This window comes from Oryx dammah, unplaced genomic scaffold (assembly GCF_014754425.2).
Source record: "Oryx dammah isolate SB20612 unplaced genomic scaffold, SCBI_Odam_1.1 HiC_scaffold_5, whole genome shotgun sequence".
In the NCBI taxonomy this organism is placed as follows: Eukaryota; Metazoa; Chordata; class Mammalia; order Artiodactyla; family Bovidae; genus Oryx; species Oryx dammah.
In genome coordinates, this window is record NW_024070189.1 from 38,660,089 (window position 1) to 38,685,893 (window position 25,805).

At 43.0% G+C, this 25,805-nt stretch overlaps 1 protein-coding gene and 1 long non-coding RNA gene across 3 annotated transcripts in view; one reads left to right on the forward strand and one right to left on the reverse strand.

The window, feature by feature from the left end:
• Positions 1-5,344: 5,344 nt before the first annotated feature.
• The window catches only part of TTC1 (tetratricopeptide repeat domain 1), a 48,614-nt gene continuing 28,153 nt past the window's right edge, over positions 5,345-25,805 (reverse strand). For both annotated transcript variants that reach the window (XM_040239491.1, XM_040239490.1), the window contains exons 3-8: positions 24,218-24,278; positions 23,047-23,159; positions 20,079-20,115; positions 15,481-15,629; positions 13,160-13,214; positions 5,345-5,957 (exon numbers count right to left, since the gene is read on the reverse strand). In XM_040239491.1, coding sequence (XP_040095425.1) covers positions 5,824-5,957; positions 13,160-13,214; positions 15,481-15,629; positions 20,079-20,115; positions 23,047-23,159; positions 24,218-24,278 — 549 coding nt within the window. In that variant the 3' untranslated portion in view covers positions 5,345-5,823. The remainder of the gene's footprint in view (positions 5,958-13,159; positions 13,215-15,480; positions 15,630-20,078; positions 20,116-23,046; positions 23,160-24,217; positions 24,279-25,805) is intronic.
• Positions 5,953-9,872, forward strand: LOC120863356. The gene is made up of 2 exons (XR_005720977.1): positions 5,953-6,551; positions 6,796-9,872. It is a non-coding gene; the product is annotated as an uncharacterized LOC120863356 (long non-coding RNA).

Sequence of the window (25,805 nt, forward strand, 5' to 3'; positions counted from 1 at the left end):
TCTTAAGCATATTTTTCTCTGGTGAATAGCACCCTGCCAAATCTTGGCTTATTCACAAAGAAGGTTCATGGCCTTTGCTTTGATATCAAAGGGTGATGACCTTGGGATGGAAGAATACAACTCAGGCATTCTGTGCCAGAGGAAGAAAGAGCTGGCTAAACCAGTGGCTAGGTCACTGTCCTAAAGAGTTAATACTGCTAGGATTAGCCCTTCATTGCACTGTGGAGCACGGTTTTAGAAGCAACCTCACAGGAGGCAAAGTGAGTGGGTGATATTAGGATGATGCTTCTGTCTGAACAGGCACTTCCCTTGTCGGTAAAGAATCTGCCTGTAGTACAGAATAACCTGCTTTACTCAGCAGAGACATGGATTTTAATCTTAGTTCTATCAGTTACCTTATTGACAGAAGAATCACTTAGTGGCCACACTGGCCAAGATGAGGTATGGAAAATAGGTGTCTCACTCAACTAGCTCGAGTTCCTATTCAGCCAAGGCCAAAACACAGGTGACATCAGGAACTCTATAGAATAGTTCACTCAGGGAATAATCCTCCTTTTCTGAATTCTGCCTGTGCCCAGTGCCTGACGCCTGTGGATACTGAGCAGACCGCCCACACCTGTAATCTAATGGAGGCAAACGGATTCAGCAATGGGCAGTGCCCTGAGGTAAAGAGGAACCTGATGTGTCCCTGCCCTAGAAATGCAGGGCCAGGGGCTTCAGTGAGACACAAAGTGACCTTACAGAACGCGCTTCCACAGAGCTGCTTTCATGCCGATAGAAAGGGAGTGGCTGGAAAAGCTGCCTCCTGGCCTCGGAGCCGACTGAGCATCCAGTCAGTCACAGGGCTCTTGGAAATAAGACTTTGTTTCCCAGCTAACTCCCTGAGGTAGCGCTGCAGATAGCGTATCTGTTCTGGGCAGCCAAACTATCCCTACACAACAGTCCTGTGTCCTTGAGACCAAGTACCAGATAGTCCTCCAAAGCCTCCATCCTTTGAAATGTAAACATGTCCCCATCTCACACTGTTCCCTCGCTTCCCAACCCTGGCCTCCTCATCTTTAGTTTGCTTGATGACGTTCATGCTTGCTGGTTTTTGACTTGGGAGGGCAGTGTGCCTGCTGTGATGGGGTGGGGTGTCAGATGTGGACCTCCGCTGGCACAGCATTCCACCTGGTACTAGGAGGATCCACTGTCTACAGATCTGGCTCCTCACACCTGGAACTAAAGGCTTCCTGAAGAGCATCTGGGTTGATTCCCTTCACAGCTGTCCATCATGACATGTTTGGAGGAGCCCCAGTGCCTGACTTGGGGTTGCATCTGGGTAGGCTGTATTTTTTTTTTGTTTGTTTAAGCAAGGTAGAACTAGCAGCTGGGACTCGATCTCAACCACAGATTAGCAGCTGTGGGCTACCCTGGCAGTGGGGTGACAGGCTTTGCCGTGCTTCAGCTAAGGCGGGAGGAAATGTGAAAGGAAGTTGTAGGGAGTCTGATTCTAGTCTGGCCCATAGAAATTCTCAAGAGTTTATTCCTAGCTTGCAGCCCTCAGAGGGTTGAGAAATTAGAAGAAAATGGAGTATTTTTTAAAATCCCAGAACATTTCAAACATCTGTAAAGGCAGACTAGTATAAGAAATAAACCCCATGTATCCATCTTTACCTTAAAAAATTACTCACAGGAAGACTGAAATTTTTGATACTCTGAAATACAAGGACATCCTCACTAATTTTCATAAACTAACCTCATTAGTTTCCTTGATTGCCCTTTGGAAGTTCTTCAGCAGTCACCCAGATGCTCTATGGGCTGGCTGGTAGCAAGTACCCCATTTCTCATTCTCAGCAGTACTAATGCACTCGGTCTAGTGTGAGGTCAAGGCTGCTCTCCAGACAGATAGTGACTGGAAACTGCCATTCTCTGCCTTAGCTGTGCAGCTTCCCTGAAGAAAGAATTTCCAGCCACTTCTGGTGGAATGTTCACGTATCAATGCTTCCTTTTCTACAGGAAATCCAGATGATAGAAGGACTAAGCTGCTTACTACTGAAGTGCAGAGAGGGGTAGGCTGCAAAGGATGAGGAATATCTCACTGAAACTGCTTCCAGGAGATTTTTCCTAGGGTGTGGGAATGTGTTATCAGGTACACAGTATACACCCATAGGATTAGAGGGAGATTTCAGTGCCTTAATAAGTAAGGCAGAGTTAAAAGTGGAAGTGATCAGAGAGCACCATGGGCTGGCAGTGACCCCTGGGCTGCAGGCCCAGCGAGACTGAGCTCTGGCAGCCAAGGGCCCTCCTTTCCCACCAGGGAGCGCACACACAGAGCTGAGGAGGAAATGAGTTTAAGCTGCTGGCAGCTCCTGTCCGGTGTGGTGTCTCAGGTTTACACTCTAGTCTTGGAAGGTTATTGGATCCTGTGCTTATTGGGTCCTGTGCTTTAAAGATCCTTCTCAACATTAAAGCAGCTATTAACTTCTTTCCATCCTCCTTGGCCTCCTATCACAGCCTTCCCCTTTGACATTCCAGGTTTTGCTAAACCAGTTCTAAGGCAATTTGCAGGTCTGCTCATTAGCTCTTGGGAACAGATAACCTTCTGAATACACCTTCTAATCAGGCTTAGATTTAACAGCAAGCGCCAGCTCCCTGTTCCACGCCAGTCCCACCTGACAGTAACATGCCTCCATTAAGGCTCTGTGCCTCTTCCTGAAGCAGTCTGGATTGAGAGCTGAGAGAAACTCAGCAGAGATCAAGGAGCACCAGAAATAATCACCAGGCCCAGCCACATTTCCTCAAGCAGTTCTCTATCTTCAACTACACAAAGTGTTGTAGGACTAAACACTCACACCTTTGACTCTACTTGAGAAGCTCTGGAGGTCCAGTGTGTGAAGTCTTGTCATCTTCCTGCAGCTCAAACACGGGCCCAGTGCTGCAGCGTTCAGGTCATAACCGAGCAGGCTCGGCCACTCCCTGCCTCAGCATCTCAGCATGTGGTAACATTCTCTAGTCCAGTAAGCATGATAAGTTACGGTATCTGGGCAGTGGGTCAGACAAGGAGCAAAAGGATAGGGAAAAAACCCAGCTGCAGTGCTTGTGATGGAAGGGAAACGTAGAAAAGGAGTTCTTAGAAAAGAGTTGGATTTTAAGAATAGGCTTTAACCATACTTCAGATCCATGATGTGTGCGCAAAATGAACTAAATCCACAGTACACTGCACAGAAAAACTACCACCCAAGTGTGACTGTAACAGAGCCAGGCTCTGGGTAAGCCTACTGCAGAGGCTCCAATGTATGAAAAAGCTGCTCACGTGAGAACCAGGAGGTGGCTGAGACTGTGGACACACAAATAGAGAACATAAGGTGACCTGGAAGATGGAGGCGAGCATGAAACCAGAGGACCAGCTGGGGGTTTCTGAAAGTCTCAAGACAAAGCCTTGTAAATATCCAAGATGCAGAAGTGAAAATATAAAAATCGGGAGGCATTATGTTTACAGGCTAGGGTGAATGATCACCATCTGAGGATATTCTACGTGGCTGCACAACATGGGCTCGACTGGCCTTAAGGGACTCTACAAATGTCTTTTTAAGCTGCAAAAACAAAACCAACCAACCAACACAGGTACTAAAGAAAGAAAGGCCACAGAACCTAGAGACGTTTGGATAGAACGATTGTTTGCACTGAGGCCACTTCTTATGGAATATCCTTTAACACCAGTTTACTAAGTTTCTAGTAAAGCAGTAGGTGCTATTAAGAAGATAAATATGGCCCTTACCTTCCAGAAGCTCACGGTCTATTCATGGAGGCAGATAAGGAATAAGTGATACTTTTAAAAATGTGTTTGAGTCTTCAAGGAAATTCTAGAAGATCCAAAATTTTTGTGATCCACTGCAATGTCACTGGCATAAAAATAAATGTCACAGCGTGGATTACCTTAGAAGTCTATTTTGGTATACCTTTTTTGTGGGGTGACAAAAGCATCACAGACTTTTAAATCATACATCTTATATCACGAGGTAAATACAGGCCACCATAATCTGACAAAACAACTTTTAAGGTGGTCCAAGGCGCACCAAGGGTTCCTGGGACCCTTTCAGGTGTCTACGAGGTCAAAACTTTTCATAGTGGTTATGAAATAACTTACTAACAAAAAATAAATTTTATTTTAAGGGAATATTTTTAAAATTTCTATTTTAACTTCTATATAAATATTGATAAATATCAAGAGATTAGTCCATATAAAGTGCTCTTTGAAAAATTTTTTTCCTTTATTTTGGTGTGGCACGTGGGATCTTAGTTTCCTGACCAGGGATTGAACCCATGCCTCTTGCAGTGGAAGCGTGGAGTCTGAACCATAGGACTGCCAGGCAGGTCCCCTGCTCACACAGTCTGAGCGTGGAGTAGTGCTGAGATCAACAGGTCGGTGGAGTGCTGGCCAGCAGGGCACTGCTGCACGGGGAGCGCATGCCGCCGCCAGCCGGACCAGGCAGCTTTCAGCCAAGGTCTCTGTGCTACGTGTGTGATTTCTCACACCCCTTCTGGGAAAAATTGGACGCCAGATTTATCATAAAGACAGCAAAGCAAAATGAACCACATTCTTTTTCTTTCTCCCCTTCCCCCTTATAAACTGCACGAAGGATGTGATCTCCATCTAGAAGACAGGGCTTCCCTGGGGGTCCAGTGCTTCCACCTCAGGGGGCATGGGTTCAACCCCTGGTTGGGGAGCTAAGGTCTCTCATGCTGCCCCTGCCAGAAAACCTGGGAGCCACAGAGTGGATATAGCAGACCATCCCACTGCCTAACAGCACATGCTAAGAGGCTTTGAGGAACTGATCAAAACAACAGCACAGTTCTTAACACTGGGAGCATGCTTACTGCATGTCACAGAATTATATGTGTACTTCACTTCTAACATGAAACCTGCATGTCACCGCTTTTAACACTTAAACCATAACAATCAAAAGCTTCTTAACAGCCCTGAGGATTAGAAAAAGACTACCGTTGAAACTTCTGGGTTCATGGAATCTAAAAGAATACGGTTTTGTTCTGGGATTCACATACCAGCATTCCTAAACGAAGTTATTTTAAGTTGAAATCACTAAGACTGGTTACTTGGTCAAAAACACTGATTTCATAAGCATCTGTACAAACCTGGAGAGGCCCGAGACAGCTTGTGAAGTGGGATTTCTGAATCTTAGTACATGGTGGACGCTCAGCTCTTCCAGATTGTCTTCAAGGTGGCAGCTAAGGCTCTGGGAGGACTGGACTCCAGAAACACTGCTCAAAATCAACACTGCCTCCTACAGCCAGGACGCCTTCTGCTCTGTTATTTTGGGGACAAAATTCACAACCCAGCTCAGACTGTCACAGAAAGCATTTATTACCAGAGGAAACCAGGAGATGCTGGAGCCCACACAGGGCAGTGTGTGCAATCGGGGTGAGGGGACAGCAGGCGGGGACCCCATCACGCATGGCCGGGGGGGTCTCTGCCCGGTAGGTTTGCTCAGCCCAGGAGACTCCAGCTGGGTTTGTGTTTATGGAGCTCAGGGAGGCGAGTCTCAATAAGCAGGCTTTCTCCTGGACAAAACAAAGGACAGCCGGAACCAGGGCAACAGCAGCACAGACACCACCGTAAAATGGAAATCAAATTAGGCTCACTGTATCAGGAAGTGCGTTTCACCCTGATCGTAAAACAAGGGGGAGAAGGGAGTGCTGGGCTCTACGAGACAGCCTGTCTCTGAGATCAGATGCTTTTAGAAGTTAAACACTGGCAGGGCCTTTCCCCTTGCTAATCCAAGCAGCACACAATTTCCAAGCCAGCTTTAAAAGCTATTGTTGTTATCTGTTGTTATTTGGATTTTGAACAAAATTGATGGAGTAGGAGCCAGTAGAGGAATCCTGTTTGATCTGGAAATTCTCTGTGGAGAGTCCAAAAGGCCGGAGAACCAAGTTCCCAAGATCTTTTAGTTTACCTGCAACGTAAAAGCAAAAAGTCCAGTAAAAACAGGGAGTCGGCAGAAGCAGGAGATTCCAACTACCTTCCTATCTGACTACAAAAATAGAGTATTCCTCTGCAGTTAAAGAAACTCTTGCTTTTAAAATTATGAAACCCTCAGCCCCCAGTGTACTAACAGCAGAGCAGTCATCTCAGTGCTATCCACCTGAGCCACTGCTAGCACAGATGAGCACAAGGGGCCCCGCTGGGACAGCAAAACTTCTTGGCCACACTGGCCAGAATCCCTAGGGGACAGGCTCTCTGGGCTGAGTGATGAGCTGCTGCCCCGGGGACTGAAGGCCATGCCTGGCAGGGAGGGCCGAGGCGCCTCCAAGTCTGTTCTCCATGAAACAGCAGAGCCACTTGCTGAATCTAATTCCACTCAGCAGATTTCTACTGAACCTGAGGTTGAAACTCAAGAGCCTCCTGCTTTTCCAAGTCAAGTCTCAGCTTCCAAACCAAACTCATCATTTCTGGGGAAACGGGAGATCTTGCCCTCCTGCACAGCTCCATCAACCTCAACAGCCTAGTTTCCCTCCCTGAGTTTTGGGCTTTCTTTGTCAATCACAAGGTGAGTTCATGTCATAAAGTCAAATGAACACACACACAGCATAACCATGGATTTTTATGTTGATTCTCCATGTAAGGGGGACATGGAGCTTATACACAAGTAGGAGTTTCCAGGACATTTGGGAGACTGGGATTTGTGGGGCAACAGGATTAGTATTTGAAACGAGGGTGTTCTGGAAAATCTTGGCTAGGATGGGTAAATACGCATTTCAATCATTTCTAAACTGTTCTAATTTTTCTTGCAGGTTTGCTTCCAGTGGAGAGGAGGAGGAGGGTAAAAGAAAAAGAAACCCCTGCTCATCAGAGGTACAGGTTCCTTCTCACGTTGGCAGCTTTGTTGCTCTGAGATCTCCCACTTTGAAATAAATCTCAGGTAAAGAACTTAAAAGATGCATGCCTTTAAATGCCAAGGCCTTTCCTGGGAACTCTTGGAAAGAACTTTTGGACTCAGTCTGAGATTTAGCCCCAGGAAAAGCTCACCATATTCACAGAAACCCAGACTGACCACTCTCCAGACAGGCTTCCCAAATCCGAACACACGTGCTCAGTGCTGCTGATGGAGGGAGAGTCATTGCATAGGACTTGTGCCTGCGCGCCGGGGGCAGCACAGAGAGGCCCCGCGTGGGGCAGGAGACGGATGCGTAAATAGGAAGCCAGGAAAGACAGGGCCTCCCCAGGAGAGCGCGAGTCAGCCAGAACGCTGGCAGTCTGTCTGTCTTGGGACTGAAGAAAGAGGACAGGGAGGGAACCAAACATTTAAAGAAGCCCAATAAAATGTCACTGCTGGCACAATCCTTGGCTCCTCTGACACAGAGTGAGTGAAGCAAGGAGGTGCCTGTCCCAAGCCTGGGGCCACCACCCGGAGGAAGGGATCACGGCATGGCCGTGTCCACGGCCAGAACAACAGTCTCCAGGACAAATGCGTGTATTATCTGGTGTCCACTACAGGAGGCACTGGGATCTAAAAAGTACGAGTTACTCTGGTGTAACTTCTGAGATGCTCAGAGTCTAGCAGGCAGACACAGATTGGGGTGAGTGCAGAGGAGCCCCCAGGCCCGTGCAGGGGTGTGAGGCAGGCGTTTCAGGAGGGCAGAGGCTCTGAAGGATGGGAGCAGGTACCGAAGGTGGTGAGGAGGCCCCTGTACCTTGGAGATGGCAGTGAAGCCAGGGCACAAGTATTCACACTGAGGACAGCGCGGAGCAGGGGCCGTGCACTGGCCCTCGCTTTGCCCATCAGGCTGAAGCGCCTGTACCACAAGGAGCTGGGGACCTCGGCCTGGCTGATTCCACTGAATGGCAGCCAGAACACATACTTCTCTGGATGCAGGGAGCCTCCACGCCAAGGTCGCAGGTCCCACGGCTGTTCAGTCAGTGACCGAGCCCTGCAGGACAGAGCAGGGGCCTCTGTGACAGGCGGTGTTGGCTCCCCAGCGGCTTTGCTGAAGCGTCCCTGGGACTAACCTGCAGGGCAGGACTTCCCTGACCCAGGTCCCTACTCCTCTCAGGGACCTGATGGGATCCCAGTCACGTCCAGTTCCCTGTTTCTGCTCACTTCCCCTTGCAGGTGCTCCCTCCAATAAACCCCTCATATTTCTAATCCAATCTTTGCTTCTGTTTCTCCAAGGTCCCAGCCTAACACACGTGGCATCACTTTTTCCTTTTATTCTCGTGTCTCTGCCCTCATAACATTCCACAACAGCTTGACTATTACCACTGGAACAGCAGAACAGAAGATGGGAAGCCTGCCTGCCAAATAGATAACGCACATAAAGTCCTTGGCAGGTACTAGACACATAATAAAGACACATGGCTGAACAGTCTCCATGTAAGAGAAGACCTGAGGTTACCTGACTTGAATTAACCACCATGTACCAAGTACGGATGTGCAGTGGGGGATGCAAAGACACATGACCTTGTCTCTATACCCAAATCAGGTTAGGCCTGATGGAAAAGCACACACACACCCAAGCCAGTGCACATGGAGTCGAGATGTAAAATGCTATGAGAGTCAGTAAGCAGATGATCCCCTCCAGCTTGGGCAGGAAGTGGGGAGACCTGGCAGAGTGGTGTATGTGAATCTGCATTTCAGTCACCAAGGACAGGCAGGACTGCAATGGTCTGAGATGGAGTAGGCAGTGCAGGCGAAAATGCGAGACAGGTGGGCACGGGAGGGCGGCGAGTCCATAGGACTGAAAGGAAGGCGGGAGGGTGCGGCCAAGGCCACTGATAGTTGGAGAACAGCTTTCAGTGTTAATAATGCTGTGCGGCAAAGTGAAGACTAAACCCAAAGGTTCTGACAGAGAGCTAGTGCAACATTACAGGAAAGAGGCCATTTATTCACTGAACAAACAGCTGATGTCTATGCTGTCGGGTAAAGAAGCTCTGAAATTAGGGATATGGAAATAAAAGACACAAACTACTATATACACAATAGATAAGCAAAAAGATACACTGGGAATTATACCCGTTATCTTGTTAAAAACTTCAAATGGTGTATAATCTGCAAAAATACCGAATCACTACGCTGTATACCTGAAACTAACACAGTGGTGCTGATGGCTTGTTTAGTTGTCGTGTCCGACTCTTTGCGACCCCATGGACTATAGCCTGCCAGGCCCTTCTGTCCGTGGAATTCTCCAGGCAAGAATACTGGAGTGAGTTGCCATTTCCTTCTCCAGGGAATCTTCCCAACCCAGGGACGGAACCTGCCTCTTCTGCACTGCAGGTTTTTTTTTTCCTTCTGCTGAGCCACCTTTGTAAATCAACTACAGTTCAATTTGACGACGCTCTAAAATCAGCATAGGACCAATGGGGACATTAGGAAAACAGCCCAACATTAAGGTAGAACCAAGTTGTGGTGTCTGCCCAATTCACCCTGTTTACGATGGTGGTAGAGAAGCACCTTCAGCGAGAGCAAGCTTTCGGCTGTGTACACGATCACATGCTCACAGACTTCCTGCTGCTGCTCAGTCAGGCTGGACTCTCAGAGACTCAAGCAGCTTCTGCAGACCCCAGACAGGACCATCTGCCATCTGGCCCATCTCCCACACTCTCCACTGGCTGCCAGATTTCACCCGCCCCTTATCTGGGCAGTAATCAATCAGGTTCCCTTCTTTCCACTTGTAGCAAACTTGGTACCACCACTCAGCCTGAACGTGTCCACATGTCCTTAACTGTAAGGGTCTCATCTCAGACCAGATCCCATGGCAAAGAGAAGAGTCCAACAGTGCTTGGGCTCAGACAAGAACACTTAGGACTAGAGATCAAGGCTTGGCACTGGATCCAGTTCTGATAAATATTAAACTTCTGTGTCTGCAAGCAACACTGTATCATAATGAACCAACTGGCTTGTTATACACCACTTCTCTTTGGAGACAGTGACTGTGCAGTAGTCAGCTTACTGTCAGGAGAGGCAGGAGACTGTTTTCACCTTCTCAAGATCACTGAGTTCTGGGCCTCGTGGAATAGATCCTCTATTAGGAGAACCAGACTGCACACAAGTGAATCCTGACACTGCATTTCCTCTTCTGAGACAGGAAACTAGGCCGAGCAGCTGACTCCTAATGTCCTCTGAGCAAAAGGCAAATTAAGAGCACAGAATACAGAAAATAAAACTTACACCCAATTCAAATGCTTATATATCCTGGGTGAAGGTGGAAGTTAGTTCCCTACTAAGAACTATCAAAGCAGAAGGAGTGATTCTCTTGAGAGGAGAAGCTATGGGAATAGCAACCAGGAAATGAGGCAAAAGGCAGGGAGGGCACTGAAACCCCAAACTGGCCCTCCCTACTGAGGGGCAACAGCAACGTGAGCTGGCTGAGACTCTGCTGGCCAGACCCACTGCATGGCAAGTGCACAGTCTGAGCTAAGGACTAGGGAGTGCAGCAGGAAGAAAAATGTGGGAAAGGAGCATGGCTGCAGCAGCTTTCAGGGACAGTAACAGGCGAGGGAGCGACCAGATTCTAGGAACCTGAATCACTTAATGCAAAGGAAGAGTCAAAAGAACCCTTACAATGACATGAACAAGTTACCTCCAGCTCCACATCTCACTTTTTAACACGGACCATACAAGGTGGTGTTCTCCATTTAGTTCACAAATGCACACTCGTTAGGATGCTAGTGGACAGGAGAGAACACCTGAGTAACTTCAGGACTCAGGGGACTGGTAACATGTTCCAAGAAGGTGGAAGGAGGGGACGGTACGAGTGGAAAGCTGGACTGGATGACGAACAAGGCCCCATGTGTGCCGAGCAGCTGGAAGCTAGTGAAAGAAAGGCAGGGTCACTGGGGCAACACCTCGCCCACAGCTCTTGACCTTTGAGGGAGTCAATGAGTTTCATGTCCAGCTCTAGGTTTTCCAGGTCAGGACAGATTCTCAGCTGAGGTGGGAAGACAGATCATCTGGAATGGGTGGAACAGAAGCTAGATGCTCTGTCCAGGGCATCTTTCCCACCTCATCAAACCACTGACTATACCCTGCAGTCCTTTTAAACGTTATGTTCCCTGGCTACAACAAGGAGGCTGTCTTCCCAGGGAAGAGAAGAGGGCAAACAAGTAAACACTCCAGTGACTGACCCCTTTCCTCTAATCTAACGTCAGCACGATCATCCTCTCTGGCAAGGACTGTGGCACTATGACCAGTGGCCACTCCTGTTCTAAGGATGACATTTACAAATGACAGGCTAAGAAGAGAGGAACAAGTATGTTCTGCCCACTCATAGTTTCAATTAGAGTTTTTTTCCCAAGGAGGGGGGTACATTTCCAACAAAAAGGAAGTCAAGTTACAGAGAGAAAAGGAAAAGAAAATCAAGAGTACTGAACAAACTAAAAATCATGCAGTCCACTGCAAAAAGCCTGCACAGGACTTCTGAGTAAGTGATGTGGCTGTGCGCATCTGGAGAGACCAGCCTCCAAGGATCTCAAAGTGCACGAATCAAAACTAGTTCATCTGTAATGAGGAAGGAACACACCAGGAAGCTCATACAATGCTGAGAGTGACTTCTCCCTTTAAGGCTCCCCTATGGTAGATGATACCAAGCAGCAGTATTTTATTCACTATCATTATATTCATGAAGAAGAAAAAGGAGTCCGGTCATTCAGACTACTGATGTGTAACAACAAACTGATGTATGATTTACCAAGCGACTTATGTCCATGTTCATGAAAGGAACAACATAAGTAACTGCCAAAACCACAAGACAAGAAACATCAGCTTATGAGAACTGAGTGACAAGGACAGATGGAACTTAATTCCATCTGGAACCGACAATGGCAGTAAGATTCAGTTTATATCTATCCATTTATTGTTTCATGGTGATTAAAAAAAAGTGGACCCAGAGATCAGTGCCTAAGTGACCAGTACAGTCACTCACCAAGTCTTCTCTTTCAGCACAAAATCCAGCTCAGCTAAATGCAAACACCTTTTTCCTTTTTGCTAAAATAAATAATCATTGTGAATAGGTGAGGAACACTCCTTTTTTCCTTCTTTGAAGAAAAAGTACCTCCAAAATAAGTTTTTGGCTCAAACATGATGTCAAATTTGATTAAAAATGTAAACTAGAGAAAAAGCCAATTTTGGAAGAACTGAGGAAGGCTCCACAGATCTGCCCACGTCTGAAGCAGCTCTCCTAGGAGTCGGAGTCTGAGTCCACCCAGCAGGGCCCACACTTGGATTTAATAGGTCAGTAGTTTCTCCTCAATCAACTCTCTGTCAGTGATCTTTTGGGAAATTTGTCTCATTCTCTGATACTGATGCCTAAAGGCCATAAATGGCCAGGCTCAATATATTTTAAGTGATCTTTCCTTTTGGCCCATGTGACTGCAATTCATGATATAGATTCTTCATAAGGAAAACACACAGGAGGTCCTGAACAGACAACTATCACACAGGTTATAAGCAGATTATGCTGGGCAGGTCTCTGTCCAGGAACCTTTACTCCTCTTGGTCAAGCAGACTGTTTACAATGAAGAGCCCTCTAATCTCAACCATAAACACGGTTTGGCCAATGTAAGAACTAACTAAAACATGGGTCAAATGAAACCATTTTCCCTGACTCCACCCACACAGTTTTTTCCCCTCTTCCCATTTACTACTCATTCTTACCCTCTCATGTCTTCTCAAATACTAAAGGGCCTCTGAATGTTATTTTCAAAACAAAAATCCCCTTGGTTTTCACAGGGTACTGGCTTGTACTGATTGCATCCTAATGAACTTAAAAACTGAAGTTGTTTCCTCAGTGAACAAACTCAACTGTTTTTATGAAACTGATGATCGGAAAGAGAGGTTGGTGGCACCCCCAGGGTTGGACGTTGATTATGTTTGCATTTTGAAGGCAGGAAAACTTACCAAAAAAATAAAAGCAAAATGGAAGTTTAGTTTTTGAAAAGCTGATATCCACTCTAGACCACATTGGTCCTTTAGAGTCAAAACTGAGTAATAACTTACCAGCCCCAAGGTGCTGGTGCCCCATGATACTGGTACTGAACCACAGAAGGGCCTCAAAGCTGTTTCCCACTGTTGAGTTCTCCTCTAATGAATAAAAGGACGGATGGCCGCATCCCCCAGCTGAGCTGTTTATGGCAAAGAGAAGGTGAGGGAGGCAGACTTACCTAACATCTCTTCCTTCAGTCTTTCATTACGTTCTTCAATTTGCTTAGGTAATCTCTGAGGGAAAAAGCACCAAAACAAGGGCTGTGAAAATCTTTTGGCTTTCTTTTGAACTTGAGAAACATTTTTACAAACCTTGTGTGAAAATGAGACCAGGTTAAAGCACACATATATGATCCCACTAACTATAGAAAAATCCCAAATATTTCTCTGTGGGGGCACTACAGAGACAGGAGTTTTGTTTGGTTCAATGCTATACACAGTTCCTGGATCACTGGAGTGGACTCAGGAGGGCCTCGATAAAAATTTGGTGAAAAATACACATACACACACACAGAACATCTGAAAGGATAAACATCAGATGTTTACAGCGGTATATTCAGGTGGTGGGATAATGGCTGATATTTATATATATTTTCTGCTCACTTGTATTTTTTAATTTGAGGTCCTTTCTTTATGTAACTTAATAGTTGAGAAAGCATCAGATCGATATGAGATATTCCGAAACGATCATCCAGCTTAGGGCTTTTCAACCTGGCACTACTGAGTCTGGACGGGGCAGTTTGCTATTGGGGCTGCCCTGTGCACAGTGCGGTGGTCAAAGCACCCCCGGCCTTCAGAGATGCCAACAAGACCCTCCCCACCATGACAAAGTGCCCCCCCATGTAGCCAAATGTCCCCGGAACCAGACTGCCTCCAGCTGAGAGCCGCAGATCTGCTCACACACACTCTGCAATTACAGTATTAACTCTGTTGCAATAAAGATAAAATAAATTCTTTACGCCTATAACAACAAGCTTTAATAAAAGGCTCCCTTTGTTTTAACACTAATTTGACAAGGATAAAGGCCACCATGAATTTAGCCAAGATTTTAAGTACTCTATTTATTCCCTTTCCTCATGTCCAATTTAAGTTAATCCTAACACCATTCAGAGATACGTTAAAAGTCAGATAAAGGATTAAAACAGCTTTCAAATTACGTATGTATTTTAATTACCCAAATGAACTTTTCTCCGATTACTCCATTTCTAGGTAAATAAAAGACCTGTTGTGACCGAAGGAACTCACCTCAAGTGGGTATAAAAACAAAGTAAAACAAAACCCAAACTACCTAGGATATTGATATGAATGCAGGGAGATGAGTCAACATTTCTCAGGTCTGCCTGGTGGAAAAACACTCCCATGAACTAAATGGGAGATCCTGTGGAGTAGGGGCTCAGATGCCCTCGGGGGACTGACAGGAAACGTCAATAAGAAATGGACCGGGTGTAAGGCAATAGCACTGGTGTGCTCAGCCATGTAATCGGAGCACTCCAGCCCCATGCCAGCATGTGCGAGTTCAAGGAGGAGCCAGCATGTCCACATTTTCCAATTTTCAAAAGGAGCCTGACTTAGATTTTTACCCATTTAATTTTATCCACTTGAAATGGATAAAAGTTTATCCATTTAAAAATTCTTTCCATTTTAAAATGTTGGTAACTAGCCTCAATTAAAAAAGCAAAACCAAAAAGTCTGGCTAAATAAAAGACGCCTGTAGCTCTCTGGCTCCCGCCATCTCTGCTACACACTGGGTTCAGGACAGACCTCCCATTCTAATGCCCTCTGAAAAGTCCAGCAATCAAGAAACCTGCTTAGTTAAAGCCAGTGTCAGTCGAACTTATTTGAACACCTATTATTTTGGGGCAGTGAGAAACACATCCAATTTTGCAGCAAATCCTTAAGAGTACACATTACTCTATGCACTGGAGATAGAGAGTGATGATAAAGGTCAAAGCACAAACATACAGTTATTTTTAAAGAGAGGAAAACAAGTACTATTTAGTTTTAATTTACTACTGACATAAAAATATGACATTTAGAAGGAAAAGGATTTTTAGTGACATGGACAAGAACCAGAGTCATTTTAAGAGGGATAAAAAGATTAGGATATTTTCAACTAGAAATGTTCTGCACATATGACAATGAGTAGAACCTTGGTGACTGAGTAAGGAAAAGAAAGCCAGAAATTTATTATCTTTAATATTAAGGCTCACTCTCGACTAAACTGTACACCTATAAGCAGACAAGGTTTCCCTAGTCCAGCAACAAAATAAAGTTCTTGTTAACCCTAGAGGTCAGACAACAGTTTTAGCATGAAGATTAAACAGTACAGGGCGCAATGCGTTGCAGCCACCACTTCAAAGCTCTATCTCCTGCATATTCCTTCCAATAAGCTTCTCAAAAGCATAGAAATGGCTTGTAGTTGTGTCTCAAAAGATTATTTAAGATTCAATGACTAGTAACACAAGGAACAGAAAATATTTTTGTAAAAAATCAAGTTTACCATGCAAGCTTCTCTTGCTTGATGTACTGATGGGTCTTTTTCTAATATGGATTTATAGTCTTCCAGGGCTTCATCCAGCTTGTCAGTCTTCTCATACAACTCTGCTCTCCTCAGTATTGCCCTGATATAGCTGGGGTTTAACTGAATTGCTGTAAAAGGGGAAGAAGTAACTGTTACCATGAGGAAAAAGGGCCTACACACCCTCAGTTATATCAAGTTTCCTCAATAATCATTCTCCATGGCTCCGTAAGAAAAGTTATTTGTTAAAGGTTATACCTAGGGTCAGCAAACTTTTTCTATAAAGGGCAGGTAGTAAAGATGTCAGGCTTTGTGGGACAGACTGTTACAACTACTGAACTCTGCTATCGCAGCATGAAAGCAAGCACAGACAATGCATCAGCAGATAAGGGTGATGGCATCACAATAAACTTTTATTGATGGGTACTGAAACCTGAATCTCACATAATTTCCATGTGTCCTGAAATATTACTTCTTTTGATTTTATTTCCAATGATTTAGAAATGTAAAAACCATTCTTAGCTTGCAGGCTGTACAAAAGCAGGTGGCATGCAGGCTGCATTTGGCTTGTGGCTGTAGTTTACCCAACCCTGGTCTATACGCCAGGTCCTGGTTTCCACCTAGTGCACAGTGAAAAAGTGAGGGGAATTTGAAGGTGCATGTTACAGAACTGAGGCAGAACAGTGGCAGACTATCATTTACTCTCTCGTTTTCTAGGCCTCAACTACGGAGGTCACACAATGACAACTAAGGTTATATTTTTAGCTAAATCCTCACTGTTCCTTCAAACTCTTGCTCTAACACCCTTAGGTCACTAGTGTGTAATATCCTTTCTTGGATCTAACAACAAATGCCTTATAATAATCTGGTGCCCATATTTTGGTTCAAGTACACTACATTCTTCTATTCTTGTGTTTTTCCTTTTTCTGTTAAAAAGCAGTATCATGGCTCTAAAACTTTTTTCTTTTCAAATGATGTCCTCATTTTTAAATTCATTCATGCTTTCAGTAACTGTCTGTTTATACCTAATATATGCACTAGGGTAGTGACCCTCCAGAGTACAGTGGTGGCCAGGTCCAAGTCCTCATGAGGCTTTAAGCTATTCTAGGAGGCAACAGAAGATGGCATACAAATAATTTCAGAGAGCTATAGAGCTACAGAGAAAAATAAAACAAGGTGATGTAAATTCAAGAGAAGAGGGGAATAAGTGACTTTATAAAGAGTGGAAACAATATGAAAAGGGATTATTTGAGGGAAGCCAGCTATTTGAAAAGCTGAGGGAGACAGTATAGGAAAAAGAACTAAAAAGAGTAAAGGATCTAAAAGCAAGAATAACTTCGGCATCTTGGTGACAGGTAGAGGTGCAGAAGAGATGAGGTTGAACGTACACAACAAGCAGGTCATGGAGGCCTTGCTGGCCAGAGAAAGGAGCTTGGACTTTTTTCTATTTTGTATTTTTTAAAAAGCTTTTATATTGGAGTAATGTAGTTGATTCACAATGCTGTGTTAGTTTCAGGTGTAGAGCAAAGTGATTTAGTTATACACACACACACACATCTATTCTTTTTCAGATTCTTTGCCCATTTAGGTTAATACAGAGTACTGAGTAGAGTTTCCTGTGCTACAGAGTAAGTAGGTCCTTGCTGACTGTCTATTTTAGTTATTTATTATAATTTTTATTGGAATATAGTTCATTTACTAGACCTTTTAAGTGTGATGAGAAGCCACTGGAATCGTTTCAAGCAGATTAAGACATAATCTGATTTACAGTTTTAAAAGCTCACTTTGGCTACAGTGTGAAGGGTTATGGGGTGGAAGCGGTGAGACAGCTGGGAGGTCACTGCAATAGTCCAGATGACAGCCGGATGCTCACTAAGCTGCTAAACGTGGAGATGGAAAGGAGAGGCCAGATTAAGGAAATGTCTCTGAATCAGAGCCCAGTGGACTTGCTAATTAATTAAGCCATGTGGAATGAGAGAATAACTCAGGGATGACTCCAAAGGTTTTAGAGTTTCAGCAAGTGAATAGATAATAATGCCATTCACTAGTATGCCATTTACTAGTATGAAAAAAACTAACTGCAAGTTGTTTTCATGCATTCATGTATGCGTGGGACTGGGAGGCACCAGAATCTGTTCTGGGCACGTTCCATCTGCCACGCCATGGGACCAGACATCCCAGGGAGATGTCAAGTTTGCAGTGGGATACAGGGCTCCAGACTACAGGGCAGGGCCGAAGATATAAACTACACGGTATGGATGGGCTACTTAATGTGCAGACAGTCTTTCAATGAAGCGGATGACAGAAATGGTGCAGTGGCTGGAAGGGGATATTGGTTCAGAAGAAGGTTTTCTGAAAGAACCTAAACTGCAGGATTTCAACTTTACACACTGTCAACCTCCCCTTAGTCTAGCACACCATATTCTCTTAAAATACTCCAGTGACCTCTACTACATCATCTTTTAAAAAACTGAACCCCCTAGTTTACACTTTAACGCCTATACTGCCCCCTTCTCAACTAGTGGATAACTTGTAACAGTGCAAATACTGACTGAAGAGATGGAATCCTTCCAGGATTACTCTTCTTATTGGCTGCACAGCTGACAGGATCTTAGTTTCCCAACCAAGGACTGAACTCAGGCCCTGGCAGTGAAAGCACTGAGTCCCAACCACTGTACTAGGTAACTCCCTATGACTACTTTATAAAAACCTCTAACACCAACTTACCACTCTAACTTGTGACTTGCTTTCTCAATCCATATAGAGAATTAACTTAAACTTTATTTACATGCTAAGCTAAAAGCATAAAGGTGACTGGCATTAAATACTGTTCCACAGTTTTCATACAGTTTCTTATATAGTATTTCATAGTAAAGAGATCCAAATGAGTTAAGTCCTTTGCCAAAGTTTGTACACAGAGTGGGCATGTGTTTATTTGGGGGGCAGAGGAATGAAAGGTCCTGTATATCCAAATAATCTGTACTACTTAATCCAAATAAACTGTACTGCTGTTAATGTATTTTGTGCATGGATTCAATAAACCATACGTAGTCATAACAACTAAGTATAAGCACATGTATTTTGGTTTAACCAAAACCAAAAACAAATCTGGAAAACAAACACTTCCCCCCACTTCCTCTCATTCTCTTGGTTCCTAGACTGAGGGCGACAGCTAGAGATGTACTGTTTTCTAGTGTATTCCCCGCTAATCAGCTTACAAGCCATTTTCTCTCCATTTGGTTACCAAGGAAAGAACTCTGAAAACTGCAGCTTGTTCCTAACTTAAACTCGTCAAACCCACACATCTCACAAAGATTAAGGTTAAATATCTTCTTCCAAACAAAACAGTACATTTAGAATTAGTTCCAGTCCAAGATAGTAATAGATCAGAATAAGTTTGCTAGATCCTAATATGTTAAGTTTCATTCAGAGACTCTAATGAATTGCCAAGTATAAAGAAGAGAAGGTGACTAATTAATGTTATTAAAAAATCTCAAGAAATAAAACAGATGAGGGAATTCATGCTTGGTCTGAGAGTAGGATTCGATAACATATAAGGTTCTTCTTTTTTTAAAAATAAAGTTCTTTTAAACTCTGATTCTTTCAGAGAAAATATTATCCAAAGGAGAAAATATTATCCAAAATGGAGAAAATACAAATTTAAAAAACAATATTAGCTTGAAAGAACTCATGCGAGTAGCAAGATGCAAGGAACAAGATTATGTGTGTTCCCCACACCAAGCAGGTTATAAAGACAAGACAACCATCTGGCCTGTCAGGAAATTTTTCAGGAAAAAACCAAAAACAATAATGACCCCATGTCTGGAGCTGTCTCTATGAGGTGGTAGAATGAAAAGATCATTATGGAACTCAGACATCAGATGACAAAGACTGGATTCACTGTGTTGAACTTGATAAAAAAGGATGGCACTTGATAAAAAAGGATGGCAAGGAGATTTGGATTAAGTACAACATGTGAACGGAGTACCATTTCCCTAAGAGAAACCACCACTGCTATCCAAGTACACGGATTCAGAAGCCCCCAACAGCAGCTAAGATCTTCAATTTCAAAGGCAAGCACACAAGAAGTATATACTGTTTCTGTGGCCAAGGTAGGTTTGAATTTTCTCCACATATTTACCAATACAGTATAAACTGACTGAACTGTCCATTCAAAAAATGCTTTCACTAAGATGACTACTGTGCAGGACACCTCTGAGAAAGACCCAAAGCTTCTCATTTAGCAGCCCCAGAAGGGTGCATGTGTACAAGTACACATCTGACTGAGAGCCTCTGTATTTGTTGTCTAGCTGAAGTAACAGGCTTCCCAGGTGACTCAGTGGTAAAGAATCCACCTGCCAAAGCAGGAGACAAAGGTTTAATCCCTGGGTCAGGAAGAGTCCCTGGAGAATGAAATGGCAACCCACTTCAGTATTCTTTGCCTGGGAACCCCATGGTCGAAGGAGTCTGGTGGGCTACAGTCCATGGGGTCACAAAAGAGTTGGTCACAGCTCAGCAACTAAACAACTGCTGAGGTAATGCTCTTGTATGTTACCATGTACAAGACCAAAAAGCTGTACCTTTGCTGCAGTCACTGATGGCCATCTCTTTCTTGTCCTAAAAGGAAATAGATCATTAATATGTGTCACCCTAATTCTGTCTCAACAGCTCAAAGGCTCAATGACATAAACTGATCATTAATAATTGCTTACACAGATAGATGCATGCTTTTCAAGGAAATCACACCAAAACATGCATGCCACTTTCAAGCTAAAATTCAAACTATGCTGACAGCTGACTTGAAAGCCTCCTGGCAACAAATTATTCAAGGAGCTTCCTCCTGAAGTATCTTTATTTAAAGATTGCTGCCATTGGCCTGCGACATTTTACATTAGAATGTTGATAGTGAGAAAACTCTGTGATCAATAAACAGGACAAATGACTGACACGTGAATAACTGAATGAGTAACCTTCCTCGTTGGTGAACTGTTACATATCACACCCAAAGTGGTATTTTCCAGAAAGTACAGAGGTGGTCTACATACAGACAGGGCATGGCTTGTCATGTAGTCTCAGTTATGAACCTTAATTGATTCACTGACCAAACAAAAATACAAAAGAACCGGCCAAAAATCTAATTTAATTTGCTGAATTGAGAAGCACAGCACAGTGAAAAGAACACAGGATTTCAAAAGAACTAGATTCTAGCTCTGATATTCATCTGCTATTAATACTTCCATAATGGCTACTATGGCAAATGCCAAATACTTTGTAGAATATTTTAGAGCACTGTCTACCAAACTGAGTTTCAGGATTCAATCAAAGACAGTTCCAGGATGGGGAGAGACTACTTAATGGGTTTTTCTTAGGGTCATAAAAAATTTCTGGAACCGGACATGATGATCATTGCCTAATACTATGAATGTATCTAAAAATGGTTAAAATGGTCAATTTTATAGTATGTGTACTTTACCCACAATAAGCAAAAACAGGTTCCAGAGTCGTCTGGGAAACACTAACTACATTATCTCTTCCAATGTCCAAAATAGCAATTCACATACTAAAAACTCTAACAAGAAGTCCTGTAGTACAGAAAATTGGAAGTCAGTATTTCCCTAACTTTTAGATAACTGTTAAGTCTGAGACACACAATGTCATTTCTAAAGTTTCTGATACAGGAGTAAATCTCTATAACGTGTGTGTGCAGCTGATGTGGTGGTATTCTTTGTGCCCCCAAGTAACTATTCTTAGAGCCTATTTTTTGTGGGACTTTGTTTACTGTCGCGTAGCCAGGCCTAGAGCTGAAACCTGCCCTAACTCCAAGTTTGCCTTTTCCCCCTCCAGACGTGAAACATGAAGCTTGGCCAGGCATACCCCATCAGGGATGCTGAGCCTGCAAACTTGTCTTTCAGAAATTCTTCTTAAAATAGTTAACCCATCACTTCCTTAAACTCAGAATAGGCTCCTTAAATCACTTCAGTGCATTCCTATAAGTCTCTAAGTCTGTAATTTTAGAATCTTCTTAAAAATATTAAGAATGAAAGTTGAAAGAATAAAACAAAAAGAGCCCACCAGCAAACTTATCCCTTATAGAGGTCAGAGTTACAGAGCAAGTTTCTTCTGAGTTCCCCTTGGCTGTGACAGAAGACTAGCAAGGCCATCCATTTTCCTAACTCAGGAACGAGTTGCTCATACTGGCCTAATGCTAGCAATGTCACTAATTTTGGCAATTATGAGAACAAAGAATCCCAAATTCCAGGAGCCAAATGGGTATGGTGAGTTTTCTCTGACACTGAAGGTGGCCTCGATCTCAATTCACAATGACAATTTCCAGTCTATGAATGTGGCTTGATGTCTCCCAGAGGCAAAAGTGAAATCAGAATTTTCCAGCTAAGTGGAAAGACTGTTAGTTGTGAATTCTGATCGACGGTAGAATGTATTAATGAATGTTGTTTTAAATAAATCTAAAAATTGTTTTATTTCCCCTAATACAAAATGTCTGTTTGTACACTCTGTATGCTCTAGAATTATTCCCTCTCTTATGTCACATGAATCACTCTGAAAATATTAAAACTTCACCCTGGACACTGAATCCAGTAACAAAACACACAAGCCTGGATTAAAATAAAACTTTTTGAATGCCCAAACATTCAAGTGCAGCCCCCACTCTCCCCTTTAAACACCCTCATCAGTCAACATCAAAAAGAAAATGACATAGATACCTGATCAAAACAAACAGAAAACCACTTCACCCAATCTTACGCCTGCTTTGTGGTTGCTTAAAGGTAAAAAAAAAAAACCTCTACCCTTGTGCTCTGAATATAAGTAGTCTTTAACAAGTGGTACTGTTTGTTTTTTTCAAGCTCTCACCATTTCAATCCAGCAAGATTTACTATGCTGTCTAAACAGGAATATCAACAAATCACCAATCTAACTTTTAATACTGACATGATACCAAACAAATATCACGACACTCTCCTCTACTCTACATTCACCCTGCAACACCAGGTTCTCAATCCTTTGGAAACACAAAAATGCTTTTGAATTTCCCCTGACACCTATTTTGCATTTAAGGGTACTTTTCACCCCAACTCTTGGACGCTTCTCCCTATGTCCATACTTTCAACAGAAAATCAGAATCTCAGGGATAAGCACCTTGAAGTCCAGTTTCAAGCATGGCTTCCTGTCCCTTTGAGTCTTATCTAAAGTTCCAGAGGCCTGAAGTAAGCAGCTGGAGCTATTCTAGGACATGTCCTACTTGGCTGTTTGATTCATTAACCTACCCTGATTTGGTAGAAACTGTGTCAGGCTTCCTTCTGTGAAAATATTCACTCAGCCACTTTAATAAGGAATACGAACAGTAATCTGACTTAAGTTTTTCAAAATTATGTTTCTATCCTTCTCATGCCCTTTAAATCAGCGAAATACAAGCGTAGGAAAAGAGAGGCAGCAACTTTAAAGCCCCTATGCTTGTTTCCGGAGAGAAGCTATCCTACAAAAACAGTGCAAATTCATGTGCTTCTGAAAAAGACAGGGTCCAAGACATACCTGTTTCATCCTTGCTGCAGCTCTGTTGGAAAACAGAACAGACCGGTCTTTCTGGAAGCAGGAGGGACACATCTGCAGGGCGCGAGTATAAGAACTTTCGGCTTCTATGTAATCTGAGAATAAGGAAAAATATAAGAAGTTGTTATGATTTTATTTCTGATATTACTGTATTCCAAATGACCTCAGGATGTATAGCTTTCCATTCTATACATTCACCTTTCACTTGGCTTATCAATTTAGTAAAGAGTTTTGAAAGGGGATTAGGAAACTGGACAGATGAAAGAGACTAAAATCTGGAATTAACAGCCCAGGATGAAGAAAAAAACTCTATATTTTTCATTAAAGATATTCTGCTTTCATGGAGTCAACCAGGCTAAAAATGCTTCCATCAAGTGTCTGGAGAGACATTTTATAGAGCTAAAAGAAACTATGTTAAAAACCACTAGTTGACTAAACACCTTAGAGAGAAAATGGTGATAAACTCATACATTCATTGCCATATACAGAATTATAGTTAGGATACTAAAAGATAATTGCCTAGTCACTCCTTTCTCAGGTTTGAAATATTTAATACTAAAATATAAAGAGATAAAATTTTCAGAGAATCTTTAGTTCTCTTAAAAAAAAAGAAGTGATAAATCAGGATATATGAAAAAAAATTTTTTTTAACCTAAAAATAACAAAGGGAAGATGTTACTACTCCTAGATATCCAAAGCATACATACTTTGAGATGTGACAAATTTGATAATAAGATCAAATAGTTCTCCCAAATTATGAAAATGAACCTCAATTATCCCTAAGCAAATACAAGAAATGCATTAGGACCATCTCTCTAGTTAAGGCATCGACAGAAAAAGGAACTTGAAAGAGCAACTGAAGTGTAAGCAAAACCCTTCTCGAGGCAGCACAGGATGCACGGGGCCAGTATTCACAGCACTGTCACTAAGCGAGGAACTGAGTCCCTCTTTTTACAGCAATGCGGCAAACAGCCTTTTAACACTCTGGATTAGAGTTTCCCAAAGCAAAAACTCAGAGAGCTTTGTTCTTCAGTACTGTTAGCAGTTCAGATCTGCTAGCTGTTTCCAAACATTCTTCAGTGTTTCTTCACAGACTCTACAAAACAATGAGGAGTCAAGACAGCCAGCATCAGTGCTGAAAAACACATCTTACCTCCCTTCTTAAACTGCTCATTTCCCTCCTCCTTTAGTCTAGAGCTCTCTTCTCTCCTTCTCTGAAAAAGATCAGAGAATGACATAAATACAGTATTATGATAAGTGAACACAAAGGCCAGCTTTCATTACACATTAGGCTATTCAACGGCCAGCAGTTTGACTTTTGAGAACTAGGTCAGTTTTATCTAAATCTCAAACACACAGAAAAAAAACACATGACCATCTGGCTAAACATCAAGTGAATTCTTGACACTAAAAAGACAAAACCCAGGTTTTCTTTGTTTCTGGCTTTTGCATGGAACAGTAATTTCCATTTACTAAAAATGAAACTAACAGACCCACTGGTATGCTTACCTTTATAAATTAAAATTCTAGATCTGCTACTTATTAATTGCAGATGATCTTGGACAAGTTTCAGATCTTTCTGGGCATTAATTTCTTCATATAAAAATTAAAGCTAATAGATTTATGGGTTAACATGATATGTATGCAAAGCTTCCAATACACTGGTGAATAAGGGTTCAAAAATTAGCTATTATTTTTCTGTAAAATAAATAATGTAATACTTATTTAGCTACAACTGCACTCTGTGTCATAAGCAGGCATACAGAGGCTGGCAGAGTGCACTATGGGGGATGAGTCTTGTTTGCAGGGTCAGGCGGTATGCTGTTAGCAGGCTAACACAGGGAAATTTGAGGAAACCCAGAGAAATCTCTTTTCCTAGCCCATTCTATCAACAGAAATTCATGCAGATGGTAGGGCACTCATGGGACTCAAAGGCAGAGTGAATGTTAGTCTGTGGGGCAAAAAAGACATGTGCTGAGCCCCTATGTGCTCTCAGCCCTGAACACCTCGGCAAGTTGGCTGGCATAAGCAGAGCTAGCATGCCACCTTTGACAGCATTTTAAAAAAAAGATAATCTCCAAAAATCTCTTTCTTCATTCTTGAAGTTTCTGACTCAATAAAAACTCCAATGGGAGAACACAAAATTAGCAGACTTTTTCATCGACAGTACAAGCGACATTCTGAACCAAATTTTAAAAATATAATGCTTCTGGAGAAGATCTGTAAATGAGCTGCTGAGATCTGGGTGCTTTGCAAGTACCTTATTACTATACTCTGAAAGAAACAGAACACTTGATGAATCTCAATAAAGAAACTAAGAAGTAGATATAAACAGAATCTAATTTTTATGATATCTATTATAGGCCAGATGTTCAGCAGACAATAATAATTCATTTTAGGATATAACATATCTGAAGAAGGCCTATTCCAAGGGAATACAGGAAAAAATAAGATGGGTAGTGGTGATGACAATCAAAGTACAAAAATGTGGCCACATTTACCTACTGCCGCCCAGAGGAAGGTGCCTGAGCTGTAATATCCTCTATTGAACTGCTGAGGATTTTTGGTTGTTTAGTCACTAAGTCACATCTGACTCTTTTGTGAACCCAAGGACAGTAGCCCGCCAGGCTCCTCTGTCCGTGGTATTGCCCAGGCAAGGATACTGGGGTGAGTTGCCACTTTCTCCTCCAGGAAATCTTCCCGACCCAGGGATCAAATTCACGTCTCCCTGTACTGGCAGG